The sequence below is a fragment of the Vicia villosa genome, unplaced genomic scaffold (genome assembly GCF_029867415.1).
Source record: "Vicia villosa cultivar HV-30 ecotype Madison, WI unplaced genomic scaffold, Vvil1.0 ctg.001687F_1_1, whole genome shotgun sequence".
Lineage (NCBI taxonomy): Eukaryota > Viridiplantae > Streptophyta > Magnoliopsida > Fabales > Fabaceae > Vicia > Vicia villosa.
The window spans coordinates 350,529-374,874 of record NW_026705698.1 but is presented as its reverse complement, the minus strand read 5'-3'; the positions used below and the strand labels follow the sequence as shown (position 1 = coordinate 374,874).

The window sequence follows — 24,346 nt, the reverse complement described above, 5'->3', positions numbered from 1 at the left end:
AAAATATTTGTTTTTAAAATATATTTACTTGTTTTTAGTCCTAAAAAAATATATACATGTGATCATATAAACTATATACTTGTTTTTAGTCTTAAAAAAAATTTGTTTTTAAAATATATTTACTTGTTTTTAATCCTAAACATACATACTTGCTTTTAAAAAATATATATATATATACAAAAGCACACAAATTTGTTAGATATGAACACATATATACTATTTATTTATATACCGTTCTAATAAATATATTGTTTTTATATACTATTTTTTATTATATACAATAAAACTATCTTCAATATTTATCTTTTTCTAAACATAAACTATATACTTGTTTTTAGTCCTAAAAAATATTTGTTTTTAAAATATATTTACTTGATATTACTTGTTTATATATACTATTAATTTCAAAAGTACAAAATTTATATACTGTATTTTTATATAATAATATTAACTATACAAAATTTATATACTCTTTTTTTAAATACTTCTTCCTTTTAAACTATACATACTGATTTTAATATACTGATTTTAATATTATATACTTATTTTAAATATACTGACTATAATCTATTATATAATGATTATAAACTATTATATACTGATTTTAAACTATAATATACTTAATATTTTTAAACTATACATAGTACTGTTATAATATTATTAAGTATACATACTGTTTTTAAACTTAAATAAAAATTAGACTGTTTTCATTAATACAAAATAAAAAAGTTAATATTTTTTAAATAATATTGGTATAATATTTAAAATTCGTATTTTTTATTTAATATTTAAATAATTTTCTAAATAAAGATTATAATATTTACTAACACACATAAAAATATACCAAACAAAATCTTATTTTTAATACTAAACATAAATTATATTATTTATATTGATACTATATTTAAACTATTAATTTCAAAAATTAGCAACTATAGAATTTAATTTCGAAAAAATAAAAAAAAAATTCTAAACACATACAAAAAAAATCTAAAGTGTAATCTATATATAACAAACACACAGAAAATTTATATATAACAACATACACACTATATATATATATACACTTCTATCATAAACACATATAAAAAAGTTCATAAATTTTATATGTACCTTATTTGAAGACAACTTTGGTGTAGACTTTGAAAATTTCCTTCAAAATATCAGAGCTTTATTCCAAGATTCTGCCTTCTAAGATTCAATTGTTGTAAAAAAAAAAAACGAAAATTAGATTATATATGAAATCAAAAAGAATGTATACTATTGTTGAGAGTAAGTTGAGGAGAATTTTTACCTTAAGTGTTGTTGAGAAGTTGAGAGGAATGGAGTTTTGAGAGAAATTGAGAGGGATGAGATTGAAAAGTTGAGGAATGGAATTGTGTTGTTAAAAGGAAGAAGAAAGATAAATAATAATAATGTTAAACGGTCCAATTAATGTGCAACGGATCTAATTCAGATATCAGCGAGGGGGGACCCGTCGGTAATGAAACGGTCCAATGGGGCGTGGGGGGACCCCTCGCAAATTGCAACCTTGAAACTTGGGGACTGCACGCGCAGACTGCTAGCGCAGTTGATGAGACAATGCTGTCTTTTTTCCGAGGGGCCTCCCCTCGCTAATATCAACACTACTATTTCCTTGGGGATGCCCCTCGCTAAATGCTGCATTAGCTGTCCACCAAATTTTCTTTTTGGCGCCACTTTATTTTGCTTGGGGTATCCCCTCGCAATGCAGATTTTGAAAATCAAAATTTCCCTCTTCTTCTATTTGCGACGGGTATCCCCTAGGTATACAAATGCTGTTTTTTTTTTTTGAAATTGTGGTTTGCGAGGGGCTTTACCCCAAGCAAAGTCATTTATTTGCGTGAAGATTTACCCCTGGCTAATTCCCCTGGCTATTTCAAAGATTTCTTGTAGTGAATTTTCCCACCGCAACACAATCGCAAGCATAAAAAAAAGGCGTGAAGAATAGGTATGACTTTGTTTAATCACATAACATGTAATTTTGACTTCCTGCCAACTTTCTATTGTAAAATTTAATGTGATGGTGATCCAGAGAAAATTAGATGAGAGAAAAACAAACTTTCTATTGTAAAATTTAATCTGATGGTGATCCAAAGGAAATTAGATGAAAGAAAAACAGTTCTAACCGTCTAAACTATATAAAATTTTACATGCGCCAACTTCAAAATTCGATTCCCCCATCCCATTGGAAGCACACTCTACCACAACTTTTCTACCACATAATTTCACTTTATTATCAACTACCACGGGTATTGAACATAACATAACGAATCACTAGAAAATAATAACACAGAAAATAATAACAAAAATAAGATTTAATCTTTATAAATATTTTAATATATGCAACTTAGATTGCAAATTAGTTTTCAAAAGTGTAGGCTCTCATGCTTATTTTCTCAAGACTTTATTTTACATACTGAAGAGTTTTTTGAATTAAAATGGACGAAAATAAAATTCTGAGAATCAGCCACATGTAACATCGCAAGGAAAAAAATTCTATACTAATAACAAGATCGATTCTTGTCCAGAATTTGTCATGAATTCCAATATTACCCATAAATCAGCTTTTATACCAACTTTCAATTCTCATACATTACCATACATGTAAGGTCAAAATCAATTCTACACAAATTTTAGAACAAAAAATACACTGATTCTACATTCATAATTACAATACAAAGTTATTATGGTAAACTAATTACATACAAAAACACTCATTGAGATTGAGAGAGACCACACTTGTTAATCAAATACTACATTGGAATCATTTGTTGAATCTGCTGCTGCTGCCGATTTGGAACATTGCACTTGAAGCGCGAACAAGACCGCGCTTTGTTCTCTGATAAAGGCACTACAGGAATATTATCACAATTACAGATTTCAATCATGGACCCATCCGGATCATGGAAAAATAGTTGATCAACGTATATTCCATTTTCTTCCACTCTGTTCTTCACATACTCTATCTTCATCTCTTGCAGTTTTTTCTCCACTGCTCCCATACTCTCACACTACCAACAACATTTCAAATAATAGTAATAATAAGTATACAATATATGAATGAATAAACTATGCTTTTAATTTAAGGTTGTAAATATTGTAATAGAGGAAGATATATACTTGGAAGGATATGTGGTTGTCCTTTGGATTTATGTGTGGATTCTTGGTCATGCTTTCTGGATCATCTGATTGGAGAAGGTGTATACCAATGCCATAATTAAACAACCTGATTAATCAAACCAAAATGTGATTAGGATTATTGAACAATAATAATAATAATAATAGTAATAATAATAATATTTAGAATAATGTGTATTAAACTATTAATTACTAAAATGATATATACATACCATGCACCATTGAAGTTTAAGGAGGTGGGTCTCTTAATTGGAACGAAGCCAAGAACGTTGACATAGAAATCAACTGATTTTTCTAGTGATTTACACACCAAAGAGATGTGATTCAGTGATTTGAGCTGTAGAGGGTTTCCCATTGAAGTTAAAGAAGAAGAAATCTGAATGAATGTTAGGTCGGTTATAGAAGTTTCGGTGTATCGAGAGAGCTAATAATATTGGAATGGAATAATTGAATAGAGAATGGAATGTACTATTTATAGGGAGTTGTTTTTGGTAAGAGTGTGAAAGTTTCTTTTGGCATGTTTTGGAAGTTTCGTGTTTGTGTTTAAGATTTGGTTGTTGTTACACGTAGATGTCGTGTTGGTGAATCAGGACGCGACATGCAATGCTTATCTGGCTTCATGACACGTAAGTCTGTGCTTGTCTGGTTTTAGTAGATGAAAAAAAGAAAATGTGTGTATTTGGTGACGGATCAAAATTAGAGATAAGGATGAATCCTGCAATTGAGAAGGAAAACATGTGCAGGGAAAAGCTACCAATTGCGAATTTTCTGTGACTTAGGTGTATTATATTAACGTTTATCCTTCTTCAATGCTAATAGTATAGCACTTTTTTTATTATTATTATTATTATTATTATTATTATTATTATTATTATTATTATTATTATTATTATTATTATTATTATTATTATTATTATTACTGGAAAAAAAATATCTTTAACAGTTTCAGCTTTTTATACGAAGAAGTTTATACATAAATAGAAGATAAATAGAGAACAAACTTGACGGTTATATTTTTTTAATAAATAAAATTATTCTTCTTAAATACTACATCAACTAATTTATGAAATACAATATCGTTATACATGAATTTTTAGACTTTCAGTAAAAGATTTATTGTCTATGGCGTTAGTATCAAAAGTGTCGAAGACAAATTATATCAAAGTATGTTGATTGTCAAAACACGCTTTCGCATGTTTGACCACTTTATTTGAAGTGATTTTGAGAGTAAAGCCTTCAATTTTCAATCCCCACAAGTGGAGAAACTTCAATTAAATCCGCACATGCATGTTTTTCTTCTACTCAACTGTACACCAGAACATCTTCTGACCTAAGTGTAGATCTCCTTTCCTACATGTCAGTCAAGAAAGTTACAGGTATCTTTTTCTTCGCAGATACTTCGGCATACCAAAATATATTAAATTGGAAATCCCTAACAATGTCATATCGGTATTTGAAGCTCGAAAACCCCCTACAATGAATTGTGTGTGTCCCAAATGTATCAAAGCACATATTGCGACAAACAAGACAAACCTCATCAAAATAAAATAAGGGAATCGTAAGGCGGTATCTAAAAATGGTACGATACTCTACCTGTGACATGTGTTTCCCTAGTCCATCAATAAGAATAGCAAGGAGAAAATCATGGGCATGTGCGGTTTGGAAACAACGAAAAATTGCTTCTTATCTTGTGGTCATATCAAACTTTACCTTCATTTCCTAAACACTTTTACTAAAAAGGGAACTTGTCAAAACTTGTTGTGTTTTAGGAAGGATAATGTTTTTGATAGTAAAATTGTTGAGGTCAAAATTTGGAATAACAACAGTAAGATGATCTAAAGCTTTGTCAAAATCAAAGTGCATGTCATATGTTCCATTATCTCTGAGTATATGATCTTGTAACATCTAATATTGGTCCCTAAAAGCCACAAAAGCATGTGAGACATTCTCTAGTTCCAAGTACGACCCTAATCCCCTAAGCTAATGGTTGAAGAAGCCACCCTTCATTAAAGGTCTATGAAGAAAGGACATTCACCAACCATGGTGTCTTCAACCGCTCTTCTTAACTATCAAACCAAATAGTTGTTTCCTCCATATGATTACGTTGACTTGTTTTTAGACCAAAAAGTAGTTTAGCGATGCCCATACATAGCCAAAGCAGAGTAAGCTTGTGGAACTATGTGCTTGGAGGTTCAATTAACAAGTGATCAAAGCCAAAGTTAGTCATGTCTATTATGAATTTATGGTTTGATTTTGATGATGACAACTTATGAAGATGCAACCTAACCTTGATGGGACTTTAATGATAACTTGTGGAGATATAATTTGACTGAAAAGCATAAAGACAAGCAAGTATGTCAAGCATAAAAAGATGCACAAGATCGTCTGTTCAAGTTCATCCTTAGAAGAACGCCGAAGAGTTAGTGTCATGCTCCCAATTTTTCCCCAGAATTATTCATTCATCGCATTTGCAACATTGATCAGTCTCTCATGCATTAGGTCGGTTAAAAGTCAACATTAGGTCAACTTTGGCTTCATTTTAATATAAAAAAATAATATAATTGCATTTTCATTCATTGATATTGCCTCATGCGTCGTGTGAAGTTAACTAGAGGTCAACCAGAATAAAATTTCAGTTATACAGGTTGATCGGTAAAAGCCATTTGCCACCACGCGTGAGATTAGTGGGCAAAATATTTTGAGTTTAGACCTTTACCGAACTATTTTACGAAACTACGCTGTGCGTAGGTTATTTCGGTATGTTCATTTTATTTTTTTCGAGTCCACGCACAATCGCTTTTTGTATGGTCAAAGCCTTTTTATCATGATATTTTCACTTGCAACTTTGAACGTTACCGAACATTTTTATTGTACTTTGTTGCGCATAGGTCGTGTTGCTATGTTCATTTTCTTTTTTCGACTTAGCACGTGCTCGCATTTTATTCATTTTTGGTTTATTTCGGTTTCATTTTCTTTGTTCGAAAATTAAAACAAGATATTTTTTCGTAATTAGTTTATTTTCTTCTTTTTAATTCTTAATTTAATTGTATATTTTAAATTTAAGCCGAGGGTATATTGGGAATGTTTAATCAAAATTGAAACGCTAGCATGAACATGTATAACAAGTTGTTAAATTGGAGAAGGGAACCCACCAATATGTAGCCGCCCCAAAAAATTAGAATCCACTTATTTTCCAATTCCACCAATCAAGAAGCACCACCTATTTCACTCTCTACCCCATTTTTTCATTTCAAAAAGCCGATAACAAAAAGAAAAGTGAAACGTAAAAGCAGTAGGGAATAAATCTGCTTCTTCTTAGGTTATGTACAATGGGGGTGTTGAAAAACAAATTCAAATAGTTGAATCCTTGCAATGAGGGGGTTGAATAGGTTGTTTAAAGTGAGGTGTATTAATTGGTGTTGAAAGTTTTCAACATGTTAAATGTGGAAAGAGTGGGGTCCACAAAATACTTTGTAAAAATTTATTGGTTGTTTTGAATGTTTAAATTTTTTAGTGTGTTGTGAATGGTGGTGGAATAGGATGTTGAAATTTATTAAACAAAATCATTGTAGTGAGTATGAATTGAATGTGTGTTGAATTATTAGGTGGAAGAAAGAGAAGATGATGTGTAGTATAAAAAATGAAAAAGAAGAGTGTTGAATAATAAAACCATTGTACATAGCCTTACTACATCTGTAAAACCCTATACTCATTTCCTCTTTTCGCCTTAAGTTTCCTCTCCATATCCATGCAATACCATAACCATTTTCCATTTTCTTCATCGAGACCTCCCCGTCCCTTTTCCATAATCACCAAAACTCCCTTCATAACTCTTTTCATCGATCTAACACCATACCACCATCCAAATACTTCAACTTCATATTTCAAAACATCATCTTCTTCACTCAAATATTGTTTTGTCCATACCACACACCACCACTAAACCATATTTATCCCCTTTCTCTATCTGGCCAGCATCCTCCGACGAAGCCCACCATAAAACACCACCACTGACTCACACCATCCAACTAACTCCATATCAACCCTTCATATACTTCAAATAGCAAACCGAACTTCAATATAATACTCCGACCATATCCTTCCTTTCAAACGCATCACTACAAAACCTCCAACAACCATTACAAACTGAAACAACTTCCAAATCATTAACATTTTGGTTCCGATTTACTTACGCATTTCTTGGTCTATATGCTTTGATGTCGATTATGTTTTTTTTTGCTTTATTTGTATGTTGGACCGTTGAAACTGTTGTAATAATACACAAACACACACACACATATATATATATATATATATATATATATATATATATATATATATATATATATATATATATATATATATATGTGTGTGTGTGTGTGTGTGTGTGTGTGTGTGTGTGTGTGTGTGCGTGTGTGTGTTAAGCTATTATTTTTATTTTCCGTGATATTGAAATCGAATTCAAACTTTACACATGTTCGACATCAACCTTTGTTTGATGTTGGTATATTGAATGGATATTCGGGACACGTTAAGCTTTTGCGTGACAACGCGTTTGCAACGTCATCTTGGTTGGTATTTCGATATGTACGTGTTACGTTTTGTTCTATCATTTTGCGATGAGCGCATCACGCCTTGAAAATTGCTGGATTTTCATTGTGTATGTGTGCCACATGTTGCTTTCGTGGTCGTTACATACCATTCAATTTAAATTTCATGTTGAAACCCTCACGCCGGATTTCTTTGTATTGAGGTTGCTTGGTTTAGTTGCTCCATTATGCCACTGCTACCTTGCTTTTTTTAAAATGTTATGATTCATTATCGTTTTTGTAGCAACCTGCCCTAAAAAATTAGATTTTAGAGTCGCCACCTATTCTACCAGGGCGAATAAGAAACCCTACGAAGTTTTAGAGAATTCTGGGTAAGTTATTATATTCAAGTCAAGGGAAGGTGTTAGGCACCCTTAACCCTTTTCTAAGGTTTGCATTTAAGGTTTGTAAGAGTATTATGGTAAGGTTTGTAGTTTATGGCTAATGACAGAAAGTGAATAGGGTTAAAAGTGAGATTTAAACCTAATTGAGGTTTTGGGGAAGGGGACTCGCCTTGGTTATTCAAGTGCCTACGTACCTCCTTATGGAAGATCAGAGTCTACGTAGTTCGGGGAGGGTTGTACGCCTTATATTTAATATGAATGTGTGAAGGTATTTTGAATTACCTTATCGCAGTTTTGAAATTCGTAGTTTGTAAGGTATTTTGAATTACCTTATCGCAGTTTTGAAATTCGTAGTTTATAAGGTATTTTGAATTACCTTATCGCAGTTTTGAAATTCGCATTTTATGAGAGAGAGATGTGTTTTTTGATGTGGCGTACAACTCTGATTATTATATGTTTCATTAATCGCGATGATCAATAGGTTTGATAAACATAATTAACAAACTAAATAAAGAATTGCTAATTATTCTAATCGATTGATTCGATTATCACCGTTAGCAAATTGACGTGTTTTAATAGATTATTTGAATTGTTTTGGGAATTGAATTATTTTATTATTAACCATCGCAACCAATTAGTTTGATTAAAACGATTAATAAATTAATGAAGGATTGTTAATTATCCTAATCGATCGATTCGATTATAATCATTAATCAATTGATTGTATTTTAAATGAATTATTAATATGAAGAAAATTAATTATCGTTAATTATCGCAATTAATAGGTTTGATTAAAACAATTAGCGAATTAAACCTAATTAAAATTATTAACCTAAAACCTAAATTAAAAACATTAACCTAAAACCTAATATTAAAAAATATTAACCTAAAACCTAAATTAAAAACATTAACCTAAAACCTAATATTAAAAAATATTAACCTAAACCCTAATATTAAAAAATATTAACCTAAAACCTAAATTAAAAATTAAATTAATTATTAATAAAAAATGTTATGAAAAGTTCTTCTTTAAGAGTTTTATGAAACATAAAAAATAACTATGTTAAAAAAACTATATTAGTTTAATTAAAAGAGAAAAGAAAAAGATTATATAAAAAAATAAAAGTAAATAAAAACCTGGGCGTGATTCTGTGTGGCAACTCTGTGAATGTCCATGGTGTGCTTCCCTATTCAGGTGTGTTAGATCCGGTCTTGATATGATCCTAGAGCCACAGGATGAGGATGCACCATATGTCTCTTCTGGCAACGCACATGGGATCTGCAAGTAGGTTAATTCCAAAAAAATATATGGTGGGACGAAGGGTCGAACCCACGCCCCTAGCTTCACATGCCAGCTTCCTTACAAACTCAAACACGCGCCTCAATCGTTAGTAACATGCACACAAAATATAATATAGGAAACGTGACAATTAAATGAAAAAAACGCGCGCTGATTCAAATGGCCAAATGGTAGGAGGCCACATACTCATCTTCTTCGTCTGTCCCCTGCAATAATTAGCTACGAACACCAACTGAAGTTTTGCTATGGTTTTACGACCAACAATTCGTAGCCACATCCACGATCATGGAACCTGCAATAAAACGTGCCAAAAGCAAGAAACAAAAGCCCAGATCGATCCCAAATGGCCTCACGAACCTAATGGAGTCCTTAATTCAACCGGAAATTGACTCTATCCAAGAATCCCCAATTTGAAGAGCAAGAACCCTAACCATGGCAAATATCGGTTCCTGTACTTAAACAACAATTAAACCACACAGAAAGCTTCGAAACAATATCCAGAACACGAATATGCAATCAAACTACGTTTATCATGCGCAAATTATTGAAAACGATTCCAAGTTAAATGTGCCAAACCGTGAGTGCATAAGTTATAATTCTGAATGCTTTGATCGTGGATGATGATTGGGATAGCTCCAGGAAGCACCAAGGGATTGATTGGAATACTCAAAACGCCTTAAAACAACATCCAATTATGAAAATGATTTTGACTTTTTTCTTGATTTTTATGAACACGGTTAGGGTTTTGGAGGCCAGAAAAATCCTCCCTTTTTGATCTCAGTAACTTGCCCATATATATGAGAGGGATTTAGGTTAACAAATTGAATTAGATTGTAGTGAATCAAGGAAATTGGAAATTGATTGAAAATTATCATTGAATCTTTCTAATTTTGGTCCAATTTCAATATTCTCTTCCCAATCTCTTTAGTCACGATATTTGATTCAATTATAGTGATATAATCTTGATATTTTCATCACATAATAGACCTAAAATCAAATCTTTGATTTTCCATTATTTATTTTAGTTAAATTGAACTTAAAATGAATTAAAAATCAAGATAAATAAAATAAATAATAAAAATGGAATGGGATTGGGCCAGGAGTCTTCTAACAAGATTAGAATCATGTTTGGATCAAAGAAATATGAGCCCATTTGGAGAATTTTCAATTTTAGTCAATATCTTCTTCATGCATTTCTTCAAATATTTGCCAACTTTGACAAGGCATAACTCCTTCAATATTTATCGTACGAAAATGTTCTAGGACTTTTTGGAAAGCTCAAGATGTCCTCTACCAGCCACTTTGGAACCTTTTTTCCATTTGGAGATTTTATCTTGATGATATTGCTCCTGATAAAAAACAGCTTTTTGCGATCTTCTATAAGGACCTGTAATGTTTTGGCTTATATCTCTTATGCGGAAGCATTTCTTGACCTTGGGCCCAACATAAAAGTTGTAGTGAATTGAATTTACTTGAGAATGAGCTTTGCTTGGGGAATTTATGATAAAGCATGAGAGACTTATGGCCAGTCAAAGTACAGTTGACTTTTGCTTAGAAACCCTAATTTAGCAACTTGGACTTTTGTTGATTTCTGAGCTCTCCTTGATGAATCATGATCAACCCTTGATCAAATGATGAATGATACTTCAAAATAAGGATGTTAACCAAAAATCAGGAATTTTGACTGTACTTTGACCATAATTGACTTTTGGGTCAAAATAGTCGACTGTTGACTTTCTGAGCTTTTGACTGAGTAATCTTGGAATTGAAGCCTGAAATTTGTCATGGAGGTGATTTAAATCCTAAGAGATCATATGAAGCTTGCTTGAGGCCTTGATACGTCCTTTCTCCTTAGCAAATCCAAAACCCTAGTTTGAAGACCCTTTGATTAGGAGAGTATGCTTTGGGTTAACCATTTGAGCCTTGAATCATTGTATGAGTTTGAAAGTGAAATGAGATGGGCAAATTTTGGGGTATGACAGTTTTCATTATCATTGAGTTTACATTTCATGTGCCTACTTGGTTTCCATGAACGCGTCTCGCGCTAGCAATTTGTGGTTTGATTCATGTTGAAGCTACAATTCAATTTCACTGCGTATAATTTAAGTTTTGTATAGACAGATAAGAACTCGCACCATCGCGTTACCTAAACCCAATTCGTGTCCTTGCGATGCATGAGCTCAATATGGGTCCTTACGTGACAATTCACGTGTGACACTGTTTTGTGTGATTACTTGTTATGTGTGTTATGATTTGTTTGCTCTATCCCCATTTTAAAAATGTATCCCTCTCTCTTGATTGTACTTTATTTCGTTTTGATTTTTGTTTTAGTTTAGTTAGTTAACTTGCTAATGTGACAATTAAAATCAACCTTTCACGAATGAAACACTTGATCTGTATCAAGTTATTTTCAAAAACAAACCAAAACACTTTCACAAATAAAATCAACTGTCGATTTAAAGACTTTTTCATTCAAACTTAATCAAATTGTTTTTCGTAAGATGCGAATGAACCCTTGGTCAACACCAAGTCCATTTTCCATGCAAACGCAAAATAAACCCTTGGTTAACACCAAGTTCTTTTCAAATTCATTTCATACTGAGTCAATTTTCAATTCAATCCAAATAAACACTTAGTCAACTCCAAGTTCTTTTTTCAAAATTGTTTCATAGTAAAAATCGGTTAAAAAAGGAATTATTGGGACATACTTATCCTCTCTGTTTCTCGAGTATTTGGATTGCTATCAGATCCCAGGAGCAGCTCATCTAACGTCTCTAGCAAAGAGGGTGCATCATAATCCATCAGAGGCTTGCCACACTGGATAATGCGCAGGTTTTTTTAATTTTTTTAATTTTATATAACTATTTTCTTTATTCCTTTATTTCTTTTTTTAACAATTAATTCTTTTTTTATTTCTTTTTAACTAATTTTTTTTTTTTAAATTTCTTTTTTAAAATTAATTTTTTTTTATAAAATAACAAAATCCTTTTAACAAAATTTGTTTTATTTAGTAAGTGATTTATTTTAATTTAATTAGATTATTTATTTTATTTATTCTCTTTATTGAATAAATTAATTAATAATTTAGTTAATAATTTTAATTAGTTTATTTAATTAGTTAATTTTAGTTAATAATTTTAATTAGTTTATTTAATTAGTTAATTTTAGTTAATTAATTTAATTAGTTTGTTTAATTAGGTTGATTTAAGTAATTAGGATAATTTAATTTAAGGTTAGCAATCAATTTAATCAGCATTAGTCAATTTTAAAATTAATTAGGTTAAAAACCAGTAATTAATTTTTAGGGTTTGTCTAGCCTCGATTAATTTAAAAAACCCTAGTAGCCATAGGTGTCTTAGGTAGGTGTCGTTCATTAACTTAGTGTCGATTTTTTTCTCATAAAACCTCATTCCCTAAAAATCAGGGTATGTCCTGAACATTTTCAAAAAACCTTTTCTTTTTGCCTTCCTTTTCAAAAACCTTTTCATTTTAATTTATTTTGCCTTTCTTTTTTACAATACTTTTGTTTGCCTTTTGCCTTGCCTTGCTGATATATTCTATTAATTGTGGTTAACTTGTTCCCCCATTTGGGGTTTGCCTTTATTATATTTGCCTAATTTTGTATCTGCCCCAAAGCCTTGTAATAGCTTAGGGTTTCTATTTTTGCTTTTATATTTGCCTGCAGGTGTTTATTGTAATAGTTTAGGTTTTCTTTTCCGCCTTTATTTTTCTGCCCACAGGTGTTTATTGTAATAGCGTAGGAATTTATATTCTCTGCCTTTAATTTCTGTACGATATTAACTGCGTGGTTAGTAATCCTAGGGAGTAAAAGCCTGTTAATTGAATTAGCATCACTAATTTACAAGATAAATATTCGAATTTAACCACGTGATTGTGCCACACACACACCTTTAGGGTAACCCTTCTTGTTGCCTTGTTGCCTGTTGCCTTTTGATTATGATTCTGAAATAGTCAAGTCCCTCGATTCTGAGGATACCTAAGCAAAACAAATGTTGCTCTCAGTTCATTATCATCATCAATTTTGTCCCTCGAAGTTGCCTTATAAATGATGATTGTCCACATTGCTAAGGTATCCTCGCCTATTGCCTAAAATGACTATTATATTCTTCCCTAAGACTACCTGCCCTCTTTATGGCAGGGACAGTCTTGAGGCGAACGATGATTTCGACGACCCTTTTTAAATCCAATGAAAGGACTACCTGCCCTCTTTATGGCAGGGACAGTCTTGAGGCGAACGATGATTTCGACGACCCTTTTTAAATCCAATGAAAGGACTACCTGCCCTCTTTATGGTATGGATAGCCCTTTCCCATTAAAGTCTAAAAGAACATAAATTTTAAACTTAAGGGTAATTGTTTTTAATTGCTTGCTCCGTTCAAATTCAAAATTCAAATGCTTTTCCCACTTCTTTTCAAATCAAAATTCAAAAGACTACGCTTATTTACAATCTAAAGATCTTATTCAAACTTTTTTCTCAAACTCTTCAAACATTTTGAAAACAAAAAGTGAGCTAAGCAATTAAGAGCCCATGGATAACCGTGGATACAAAGGTGCTTACACCTTCCCTTAGTATAACTTACCCCCCGAACACAAAATCTCTTTTAAAGGTCTTGTTCTGTTCTTTTAGCCTTTCTATAAATTGGATAAAATAAAAGTCGGTGGCGACTCTTGCTATCCGCAACATTTCAAAAAGTCAGTTCTCCCACCGAATTACATACATCAACTACATTGATTGTATCCCGACAATATTACAATTACATTTATATTAAACATATTATGAATCTTGACAAAAAAATTTTATCCATTAATCTTTTTAGGGTTAAATAAGTTTTTGGTCCCTATAAATATTGCAGTTTCATTTTTAGTCCCTCACTGCCTTTAGGCAACGGTTTATACAAAAAAACCGTTGCCAAAACCAGCTAAAACCGTTGCCAAAACCCAGGAGGAACTAAAAATGAAATTGTAATATTTATAGGAACCAATAACTTATTTAACCCATCTTTTTATTCTATTTTAAGTGGACATATTTGTTGAGATTGACTCAATTTATTTTTCAACAATTCTATCTTGACACCAAATAATGACACCAAATACTACACCGTATTTATACGGTGAACAGTATTTTTTCATTAAAATAATTTTTTTTAAAAAAAAAATAATTTTTTTTTAAATTTATTTTATAACACAAATATAAGGATGTGTCATTAACTAAATTCACAATTATATTAACCACAAAAATGTACACTATTAACCAATTAAATACATACTATTACCATGTTCTGACATTAAATTATAAATGTATTAACCAACTTTTACACTTCATTACTCAATTTTATTTTACTATTTAACTTCTTTTTTATTTTTTTGGAGAACTCATTAACATTGTATTAACCAACTTTATACATAATATTAATCAAAATTGATTTACTATGTAAGATTTAAAATTCAATGTCAGAACACTCGATAACCAAACTCTAAATTATATTAACCAAGTTTTTATATAAGTTATTTTAATATGAAAATTATAAAAAAGTCAAAATAAAAAAATTATTGTTCACTGTATTTGGAAACAATAACTACAGTAATATTTGGTTTCAAAATAACCTTATTCTTAAGTTTTTCATCCTCACTTTTCATTTCTCTACTAATCTTTGTTTAAAATACCGATTGAACCACTAATATAACTGAAAGTGGTATAATATATATTAAAAAATATATAATATAGAAAAGGAAAAAGAAGGAAATGCACTTACAGTATAAAATATTTTTACACTGTCAATTAATAAGAGACATGCTTCTATTTTTAATTTTAAAAAACTATAATTACGTAGTAAATTAAAGCATTTTGATTGATTGTATGGGTAAAACTCTTATACACTCAGAGTGACTATACTCTATAGAAAAAAAATATGTAATATAGTTTCTTAGGCTCTTTTTGGTAAAACTAGCTGATAGCTGATAGCTGGTAGCTTTTAGCTGGTAGCTGGTAGCTAGTAGCTGATATTTGATAAGCTAATGTTACTGTTTGGTAAATTAGCTGTTTCATTAGCTGATAGATACAAAATGACATTAATGGCATTTTAATTAATGAGGGTAATAATATATTTTAGTTAAAATAATAAGGGTATTAATGGAAGAAAAACTCACAAGCTATAAGCTACAAGCTCAAAAGCTACTTCAAATAGCTTTTGAAAAAAAAGGCTAAAAGCTAGTAAAAAAGCTACAAGCTAAAAGCTAAAATAGAGTTACCAAACAGAGCTTTTTTATTAATACGAGCTGAAAAGCTAAAAGCTCTTTTTTTTGTCTTACCAAACAGACTCTAAAAAGAATATAATATATTTTTTAAAAATATTTTTGTAATTATGTATAATAATGAAAAGGTTAGTTAATTTTTACAAAGAAAAAAAAAGAGAAAAGGGGTCATGCACTGACAGTGTAAAATATTTTTACACTGTCAACCAATCACCACCAAGCATCCAATTAAAACATTCTTTTATTTAAAAAAAACTTTAATGACATGGCACATTTATGACTCCCTATTGGATGACAGTGTAAAACTATTTTACACTGTCAGTGCACTACCTTTTAACTCAAAAAAAAAACAGTTTTATTAAAAAGATAAAAAATATAATAAATGAATATAGAAATTTTTCAAAAGAAAAAATAAAGTTAATACTTAATAGTGTGTGAATAATAATAATATGCTATATAGGAATTTATCAAATTATTCTTAATTACCAAATAACTTTTATTGAGTTAGTAGAATATTTATTCAAAAAAAAAATAAAAAAAATATTTATTATTATTCGATTACAATAGTGATGAACCCTAAAATCAATTTGAAGAACATAATCAACAACAGACTCCCAAACAATAGAGATCCGACGGAACAATCCTGAAAAATGTGCATTAAAGACTCACTCACCATTACACTTACAGAATAGATACATTTTGGATCATTGCCTTTTAAACCCCCTGAAACTACTTTGTTGTACCGTCATTAAACCCAACAGACTCACACTCTTGCCTCAACCAGACTCCGCCACCGGTGCGCGACCCACCTAGCCGCACCTTCTTCTCTTCTCTCTCGCGCGTCGCATTTCTCTCCGTCTCCCTCGCGCGCAGATTGGTTCTTCTCCTTTCACCAACCTTATACACTCTCCATCAACATTCAACACTATCCAGGGGTATGTAATTTCTATCATTACAAGATTGAAGGTGTTTCTTAGATTTAGAATTTATACAAGAAAAATAGCCCCTCAAGTCACATGACAATTTAATAGGGTAACCAACTGGACAATTGCTTTCATCTTTTTATCTCAGTTTCAATATTGGGGATTCATGTTGTTTAGATTATTTTAAATTTCTTAACCATTTCATTTTAAATTGTTTTACCATTTTATTTGCACCCGAGGCTGACTTTCATTAATGATCGATAACGAGATTGTTCCATGCTTAGGCAATTTCTTAATATTTTGATGTCGATGGTACTCAATGCTTGGTGTGGCGATCCTTTATCATGGATGATTGGTCTGACGTGTTTATTCTCTTATTTTGGGGCATTACTTCTCCCATCCTCAGTGGTGCGGAAGCACCCTATAGAAACCCGAAAATGTCCCTCAAATCCGGAAATGCATTTCTTGATGCATCCTAATTCCTAAATCACCACATTCCTTCCTAAGTGAGTCACACTCAAAAATAGTTCGGAAGTATACTTACGCAGGGAAAAGAACAATAACCAATGTATTTCTAATAAGGAATCCCCTAAGTGTGGACCTTTCTTATAGAGCAGTATGTAACACTAAGATTGAAGACTCGTCACACTCACTTCCTCCTTATCATCAAAATTTTGGGATCAATGTATTTCTAATACACTTGGCATAGCAAAGTTATAGCATGCTTAGATCAAGATCAAGAACTAACTTGTGTTTAAGATGATAAATTTTCATTGAAGGATATATTTTCAAAATCTAGGTTTGTAGCAAAGCCAATATATAATAAGTATTGCTATCCCATACATTCAAATACCAGAGGTAGTAAACTAGATTGTTAAGATAAACTAAGACCTCAAAGGCATTAACAGGATTTCCCGGAGATTGATGAGCTCGTTATTGGGTATTCGACACTGGAGTTTTTTGTTCGTTGCCCATGAAAAACACCTTGTTATGGTTAAATAATAAATTTTCCCAAAGAAGAAATCTAAGATTGAATATAGCAATTTGTTTCCACTTCCTACATTACACCTTGTTGTAGTAATAAATTATGAAAGTATTAATCCATTACTTTTCTATATGATATTATTACAGGGCAAGATCCTATTCTTCATTTTCCTGTGTTCTTTTCTCTACGAAAGTATACTTCCGGATTTATTTCGGAAGTAATCTTTCGGACTATTTTTTTGGCAAAATGGGGTGGCTCGCTCACGAGATATTGTCGCGTGGTGCGTCCCGAAATACATTTCCGCATTCTAGGGACATTTTTGGTTTTTCACAAGGATGCGTGAGCATCCCTAAGGGTGGGAGAAGTAATTCCCTGATTTTAGCCCCCTCACATAATGTATTTTTTTGGGCCTTTCCCTCATCTTATTCCAAAAACTTCATGTACACTACTCCTTTTCCAATCCGTTCACAAAGCATCACTCTTTCTCCTTCTCGTTCAGCAAACTTCTTGTGCATCACGCTTTCTCCTTTCCGTTAAGCAACCGCCGCCGCCGTCATCCCTATTGTGCCGCCGTCAACTCCATTGCACCGTCGTCGTCTATGCTCCTTGGCACTTCTATTTTTCTTCAGTACTCTTGTCTCGTCATCTATCTTTAATCTTTAGTTTTTCGAAAATTAACATTCACTCTTCATCTCATTTGAATTCACATGCTATAAATCTTCATGTTATAGGAACAAATAGACTAGAAATGTTTAATATGTGCACTCACAAGCTGTTTGTGAAAATGCCTCAACGAGGTTCTTACACATGTTATAAAAAAAATATTACTTCATGGTTTTGATTTTCTTCATATATTTATAGAGCTGCTAGATTTCTATAAACAACTAGATTCCTATAAGATAATATTGGAACTCATACAATCACCTCTAAATTTGACATTAGTATCATATAAATCTTCCTAACTTCTTCCAAGTGAATAAGCAGTTTTCAAGCTTCAAAATGTTAAATCCAAAACAACTCAAGAGTAAATTTTGTTCTGTTCTGATAAATAAAGCAGATACTACTTCATGGTTTTGATTTCCTTTGTATATTTTACAGAGCTGCTAGATTTCTATAAACAACTTGATTGCTATAACATAATATTGGTAGTTGGAACTCATGCACAATCACCCCTAACTGTTGACTTTTGTTATTTCTCCTTTTCGTTATGATATTATGAAATAACCCTTTGCTTGTAAAAATAGTGATTTGCATTTTTTTGTTTCAATTACCGTGTGGCAATTATTATGGGTTAAGGGTTGTTAATTTTGAACCAAATTGTTCATTCTTGTTACCGACTGGTTGATTTTCTTGGATGCCCTTATAAATTTAACTCTTGTTTGCAAGATGGTCATGGATTATTCTGTCTTTGTTATATAAAATGAAAAATAACTTCGGTTTTGGAATGGGATTTGGAGTTGTCATATAAATGATTTTAGTGGTCTAGTGGTTTAGGTTATATCAGACAATTCAACTTCAAAAAGTTTGGTTCTTAATTGAAGATTTTTATAATGACAGAGGTACTGTGTGTTCTTTGTTGCTCTCCGATTGAAATTTTAAAATCGGAAAAAATTGAAAATTGACTTGCATTGTGACTTTATTTCTGAGTTTTATCATATGCGAGGGGTCTGGTTTACCTTGTTTTGGTGTTTTATCATTTGTGAGTGTCTGATTTATGTTTACGTTACTGTTGCAATTCATGGTTTTCATAATTATAAGCCTTGACTGCAAGTAAGGAAAAGGGAATGATTTGATGGAAGACAGAGTATTTGTTTGAACATTAGGGTGTATTTTTTGTTTTGAGAAGTCGAAATTGATTTTGTTTTGAAAATTTTATGAGGTTTCAACTTTCAAGTTAACTGAATGTCAATATTGTTGAGTTTGATTATGAGATTTCTAAAATTTAATGTGCATATATTTAAAGTCTATTATTCCGTCCGTCTCATACCCTGTATCTCATAATAAGTGTCTTATTTGAGCTATGCGCGATTCTTAAGAAATCATTAGATGTGTTGATTTTAATGATAAAATCAATATCATTTACTAAAATGTCCTTATTAATTATAGTTAGTGAAAAAGTTGAATAGAGTGAAAGTTTATAAATAAGGGTATAATAGTGGAAAAAAACAAATGTTGTATTGGTATTGTAAAGAGATATTTATTTTGAGACAGAGATAAAGTGCAAATGAAACACTTTTTATGATACGTTGGGATAAAGTGCAAATTAATTTTTTTTTTTATTTATTTCTTATTTTGAGAATATTATTTTTTTAAATTAAGTTTTTTTTTTAAAAAATAACTGTTAACAGGTTGACAAATATTTTATTTTATTGACTACAAACAATAGTCAAATTGTACATTTAACTGATAATTTGGTGGTTAATTGACTCTATATTAAATTGTAATTATAAAGGCTTGTAAGGATAATTATCTGTTGATTAGATAGATAAACAGGTTAAAATGAAAACAATATTCTTGTTTTGTAATACCATTCACTGTAATTATTTATTTTTTCTATTGTTTGATTATAAACTGATTAATTGCTATTTTATTATGCAGCTAGGCTTAGACTTCAAGCAAGTGTCTAGTCTCATGCCGCATTACTTGGCGGCTCAAACACGATAGGGTTTTAAGAAATTGTTTGGCAAACAAACTTTCCGAAGATGGAGGAAGGCATGGAATTGCAACTTTCCCTTGACAAGCTCCCAATCAAGCGCTTGGATTCCATTGAAGAAAATGGAATTGAACGATTCCCTTTGTAAGCTTCTTCCTCTTCTCCTCCTTTTTGTTCCTCAACTAATATTAAGATCTTGTGCAACGTGCGAGAGAAAATTGTGGAGTTATGCTATCTTTCTTAAGAATGTTGAATTGAACTCTAATTTCTGTCTGCACTTGCATTTTGTAACTCCCTCTGTATTGTTGCAGAGATGTGGATTACGATGAAAAGCGGACCTCTCTAATCAGGCGAATTGACTTTGCTTGGGCCATTGAGAAGGATGAGGAGAAAAAGAAGCAGAAGAAGAGCTCAAAGGAGGCCTCAACACCATGGCAATGGCAAGGCATGGTGGAGAATTTGCAGTTCGCTCATCAGGAGCTCTCTGTCATCATAGATATCATCAACACTGTGAGTACTGCATGTTTCTCCCACAACAACAAATCATTGCTTTCATGATTTCATCTACATTTAGAAATCTTCATGACTTCTGACTAGTTCGAATTTCTCTCGTATATTTGTTTGCAACATTTGCTCTAAGCTATTTGGTTTCTGAAAAAGGTCTTTAAAAGCTCCATTTGAAACCTGGCTCTAAAAGAAAAATAAATAGTGTCTGGCTTTAAAAAATTATGTATGTCATCCATCAAAGGATGAAATTCAGCTGTGAGAAAATGTCTATGGATGTCAACTATCGATTCTTTAAGAAGTAGCAATTCCGGGTTCATCAAGAAATGGATGACTTCAATTTAGAGTTATCAATTCCAGACATCGGAATGAAGCGGCCGACCCCAAAAATGAGATAGCGGGATAGCCTCTATTTGACTATTTTTTAAACTAATTATATGAATAATAACTATTAGAACATATATTTAATGTAAAACTAAACAAATAACACAATACCCATAAAGATTCATAAAATCAAATATCAAAGCACAAGGCTTAATCAAAACTCTTAATCAAATTCAAAACATCACATCTTAAAATTCAAACTTAGAGTACTATTATATTAAAATTCAAACTTAAGAGTACTACTATATTAAAATTCAAACAAACATAGAAATCATAGATCGATAGCAGGTTTCAACCTGTTCCGGGCCGGGAAGCGCTCCGCTCCCGTGATCGCAAACTGCGACACGATGTGCTTTCACATAGCGGCTGGCCTACGCGCCACACCGCTCTCCCGGGGGATTGATAACTCTGCTTCATTTGGTCTTAATGAATCCATTTGCAAATTACCAAGTTTTTGGCATTCTGAACAGCAACCATGCTTTAGATATTGCTAAAGATTTTTTTCCCATGACACAGTTCATTATATTGTATGATATGTACAGGCTGACAATATAGGATGATGTTTTGTTAAAATTATTCTGCTTAGGTGGAAGCAAATGATGCAGTAGCTGTGGCTAGCATGAACAGGCCAAAATCATTACCAAATGAAACTTTGTCAGACCTTGCTGTATCTGCAGCCACGAAGCTTCAATGCTACCGTGTAAATACTCTTCTATCTTCATTTTTATTTTAAAAAATTTAATAATTCACTAGTTTGTTTCCAGTTTATTTATGTTCACAATATTAAGTTCCTCTTTTCACTGAAGTTATAGCTTATTTGCTTTAACTAAAAAATACAACTGAAAACATGGAGCAACTTGAGTCTCTAATAACTTGTCCATGAGTCATAAGCAAATTTGTATAGCTTTTACTGGGGTATATAATAAGCAATAAAGTTCATTTACAAACTTTCTTCTCTGTGCCAGCAAGTTGGGAAATATTTCAAGCAATCTGCCAAAGCTTTTGAACAGCAGGTTGCTCGGGAAGCTAGATTTTATGGTGCCCTTATCAGGTGATTTTCCACTCTCACCTTTGAATTTTAATACACCTATTTTGGTCAATGCTGATAAGAAATTTGAGAGCATGTTTAGATCTTACATGAACTACATTTCATTGTCTTTGGGTATGAAATAATTTTGCAAATCCCTGTATTTGTTCCATAATCAGCTTATTTTGCAGAATGTCTTGTTTACTAACTTACATAACTAGCTATCACATTTTGTGATAAGAACAGGTTGCAGCAAAACTGGAAAGTAAAACGGCAACGACAGACATCTTTAGTTCCAGGGAATGAAGGCTTCACTTTTGACCTCTTTGATAACTCGTATGATCAAGGAGCCATTTTTCGGTCACCTCATATGTCCACTGTTCGTGTCAATCATGATGCAGCTGGGATGCTGGCAATAAATGTGTCTCCCGAATTATGTCATTCTCTTCAATTTGGTTTTGTTGGTGCACAGCCAGATGACATACAGAAGAAATCCAATGAAGACAAATCCCACTTACCTGGTGAGGATTGCTTGGAAGAATCTGGAATAGAATCTTCAAATGATGAGAAGTGTGTGAAGAAAACACATTTTCTCCTTCGTGATGTACATAAAGCAATTTTCAACGAGCAGGTAGATTGCCGTGTCTAGTTTGTCCAGTTTACATGCATTGTGCATCTCATGTTTTAATATGTTGCTTTTTACTTGTTTCTTCTAGGTATTTGATCTAGTGAATCGCGAAGCATTTAGCACTTCTACCGGTTACACTCTGACTGGAATACGGGAAAATTATTTACAATTAAGTTTAGGTCAAGGAACCTCAGTGTACTTATCACTGGTGTCCTCTGGTCAAGATCGTCATACAGTCGAAGGTGAACTTACCAATAATGCAGATGATGCATTTTCAACTTTGGGATCGTCTGACATATTAATGCATGATGCCCAAAAAAACACTCTTAGGAAGACTGGGCAGCTTTCTAATTCTACATGCTATGAGATTTACCTTCAACAGATTTATCACGAGCATATATTTGGAAAAGGCAGCGAAAAGCAAATTACCTCTGGTAATCGTTTATCTGGTGCACAGGCAAAAGATGGATCAACTCTTCTTGGTCACTTTTTCATGTCTTTGTCTCATAGGATATTTTCAAGTAAAATTCTTGCAGAGATGGAAAATGTGGTATTGCTCTTTTGATCTATAGACTACAGCTGCTTGTAATGTGGACATTTTGTTTAATATATTCTTTTTGACATCTGCAGGTCTTCAAGGTCCCTTATCTCCAACTAATTTCCAATCCCACGTGGCATTCTCGGGAGTCATCATGGACCTTATTCATGGAGGTTCCTTCATCTATTCTTCGTGGTTGCCAAATCAAAACTTCCGATCATTTTGATAAAAATGCTGTCAAGCGTCAGTTTTGGACTAAGGTCGTGGTAATTGATGATTGCATCAATGTTAAAGCAGAAGGTTCTCCTAATGTGGCAGGTCTGTTCAAGGGAAAATCTGAGGATACCCACTCAATAAACCAATATAATTGCAACTTAGTTGATCTTCCTGTGATTATTTTGCAGCAGGTAAAAGTAATTCATAAGATAAAGATTGTATTTATGTTGCTAATTTACATAAACTTGGAAAGCTTACAAGTATTCATGCATGCTTACTACCTTAATTCTTACAGGTGGCTAGCCAGATTGTTAATTGGCTATATCATGAAGCTCTGATGGTTGGGATAAAGGCAAATCGGGACTTCTTATGCTTATCGTTTGAACTGGAGCAGGGCGAAACACTTGGCCTTGTTGCAAACGTGGATCCAGAAGATAATGACGCCTGTATATCTTGGTGGTTAGTCATGGATGATAGTTTTGCAGAGGTGCAAAAGCTTAATACCAACCTCACTGATGGTGCATCTGAATATAGGAAATTCTTAGGTCCCTTGTCTCTTGATTTGTTATATGCTACCCTGATAGATGTAATTGCCCTTGTTAGTGGTGGTGGCCAATGAAGTTGTATTTACTCTCTTTGGTCTCAAACATAGACATTTTTTGTTTTGTTTATATATTGGAGGCTGAAGAGAGTACTTATGCTTGTTTTTTCTTGCATTGTCAAGTGGAAGAAGATTTTCGCGTCTCGGGCAACTATTATTGGACATCAATATATTATTTATCATGACATATTAATCAGATATTAGCTCTGGGAAATTTTATAA

General features: G+C 32.2%; 2 protein-coding genes across 3 annotated transcripts; one reads left to right on the top strand and one right to left on the bottom strand.

Moving 5' to 3' along the window:
- Positions 1 to 2,551: 2,551 nt before the first annotated feature.
- Positions 2,552 to 3,609, bottom strand: LOC131636285 (glyoxylase I 4-like). Its single transcript, XM_058906912.1, has 3 exons — positions 3,372 to 3,609; positions 3,142 to 3,247; positions 2,552 to 3,032 (listed from the first exon to the last, which is right to left on the bottom strand). The coding sequence occupies exons 1-3, from the start codon at positions 3,512 to 3,514 to the stop codon at positions 2,775 to 2,777; spliced, it is 507 nt and encodes a 168-aa protein (XP_058762895.1). The 5' UTR covers positions 3,515 to 3,609; the 3' UTR covers positions 2,552 to 2,774.
- A 12,628-nt stretch (positions 3,610 to 16,237) lies between these two features.
- LOC131636296 (mediator of RNA polymerase II transcription subunit 17-like) lies at positions 16,238 to 24,346 on the top strand. 2 transcript variants are annotated; one of them, XM_058906922.1, is made up of 9 exons: positions 16,238 to 16,600; positions 20,176 to 20,370; positions 20,538 to 20,736; positions 21,701 to 21,814; positions 22,080 to 22,165; positions 22,388 to 22,772; positions 22,858 to 23,319; positions 23,400 to 23,714; positions 23,819 to 24,346. In XM_058906922.1, exons 2-9 carry the CDS (start codon positions 20,276 to 20,278, stop codon positions 24,140 to 24,142), a joined length of 1,980 nt encoding a protein of 659 aa, XP_058762905.1. In that variant the 5' UTR covers positions 16,238 to 16,600; positions 20,176 to 20,275; the 3' UTR covers positions 24,143 to 24,346. The 2 variants fall into 2 exon arrangements, with proteins under 2 accessions (XP_058762905.1, XP_058762904.1); XM_058906921.1 differs by having other exon boundaries at positions 20,172 to 20,370.

Excerpts from the sequence above, each read along its gene's own strand:
- LOC131636285 (XM_058906912.1), bottom strand. The coding sequence starts at position 3,514 with ATGGGAAACCCTCTACAGCTCAAATCACTGAATCACATCTCTTTGGTG. Across the intron at positions 3,248-3,371 it reads TTAAACTTCAATGGTGCATG|GTTGTTTAATTATGGCATTG; the intron begins GTATGTATATAT and ends TTGATTAATCAG. Across the intron at positions 3,033-3,141 it reads ACAACCACATATCCTTCCAA|TGTGAGAGTATGGGAGCAGT; the intron begins GTATATATCTTC and ends TGTTGTTGGTAG.
- LOC131636296 (XM_058906922.1), top strand. The coding sequence starts at position 20,276 with ATGGAGGAAGGCATGGAATTGCAACTTTCCCTTGACAAGCTCCCAATC. Across the intron at positions 22,773-22,857 it reads AAGCAATTTTCAACGAGCAG|GTATTTGATCTAGTGAATCG; the intron begins GTAGATTGCCGT and ends TGTTTCTTCTAG. Across the intron at positions 23,715-23,818 it reads CTGTGATTATTTTGCAGCAG|GTGGCTAGCCAGATTGTTAA; the intron begins GTAAAAGTAATT and ends TAATTCTTACAG.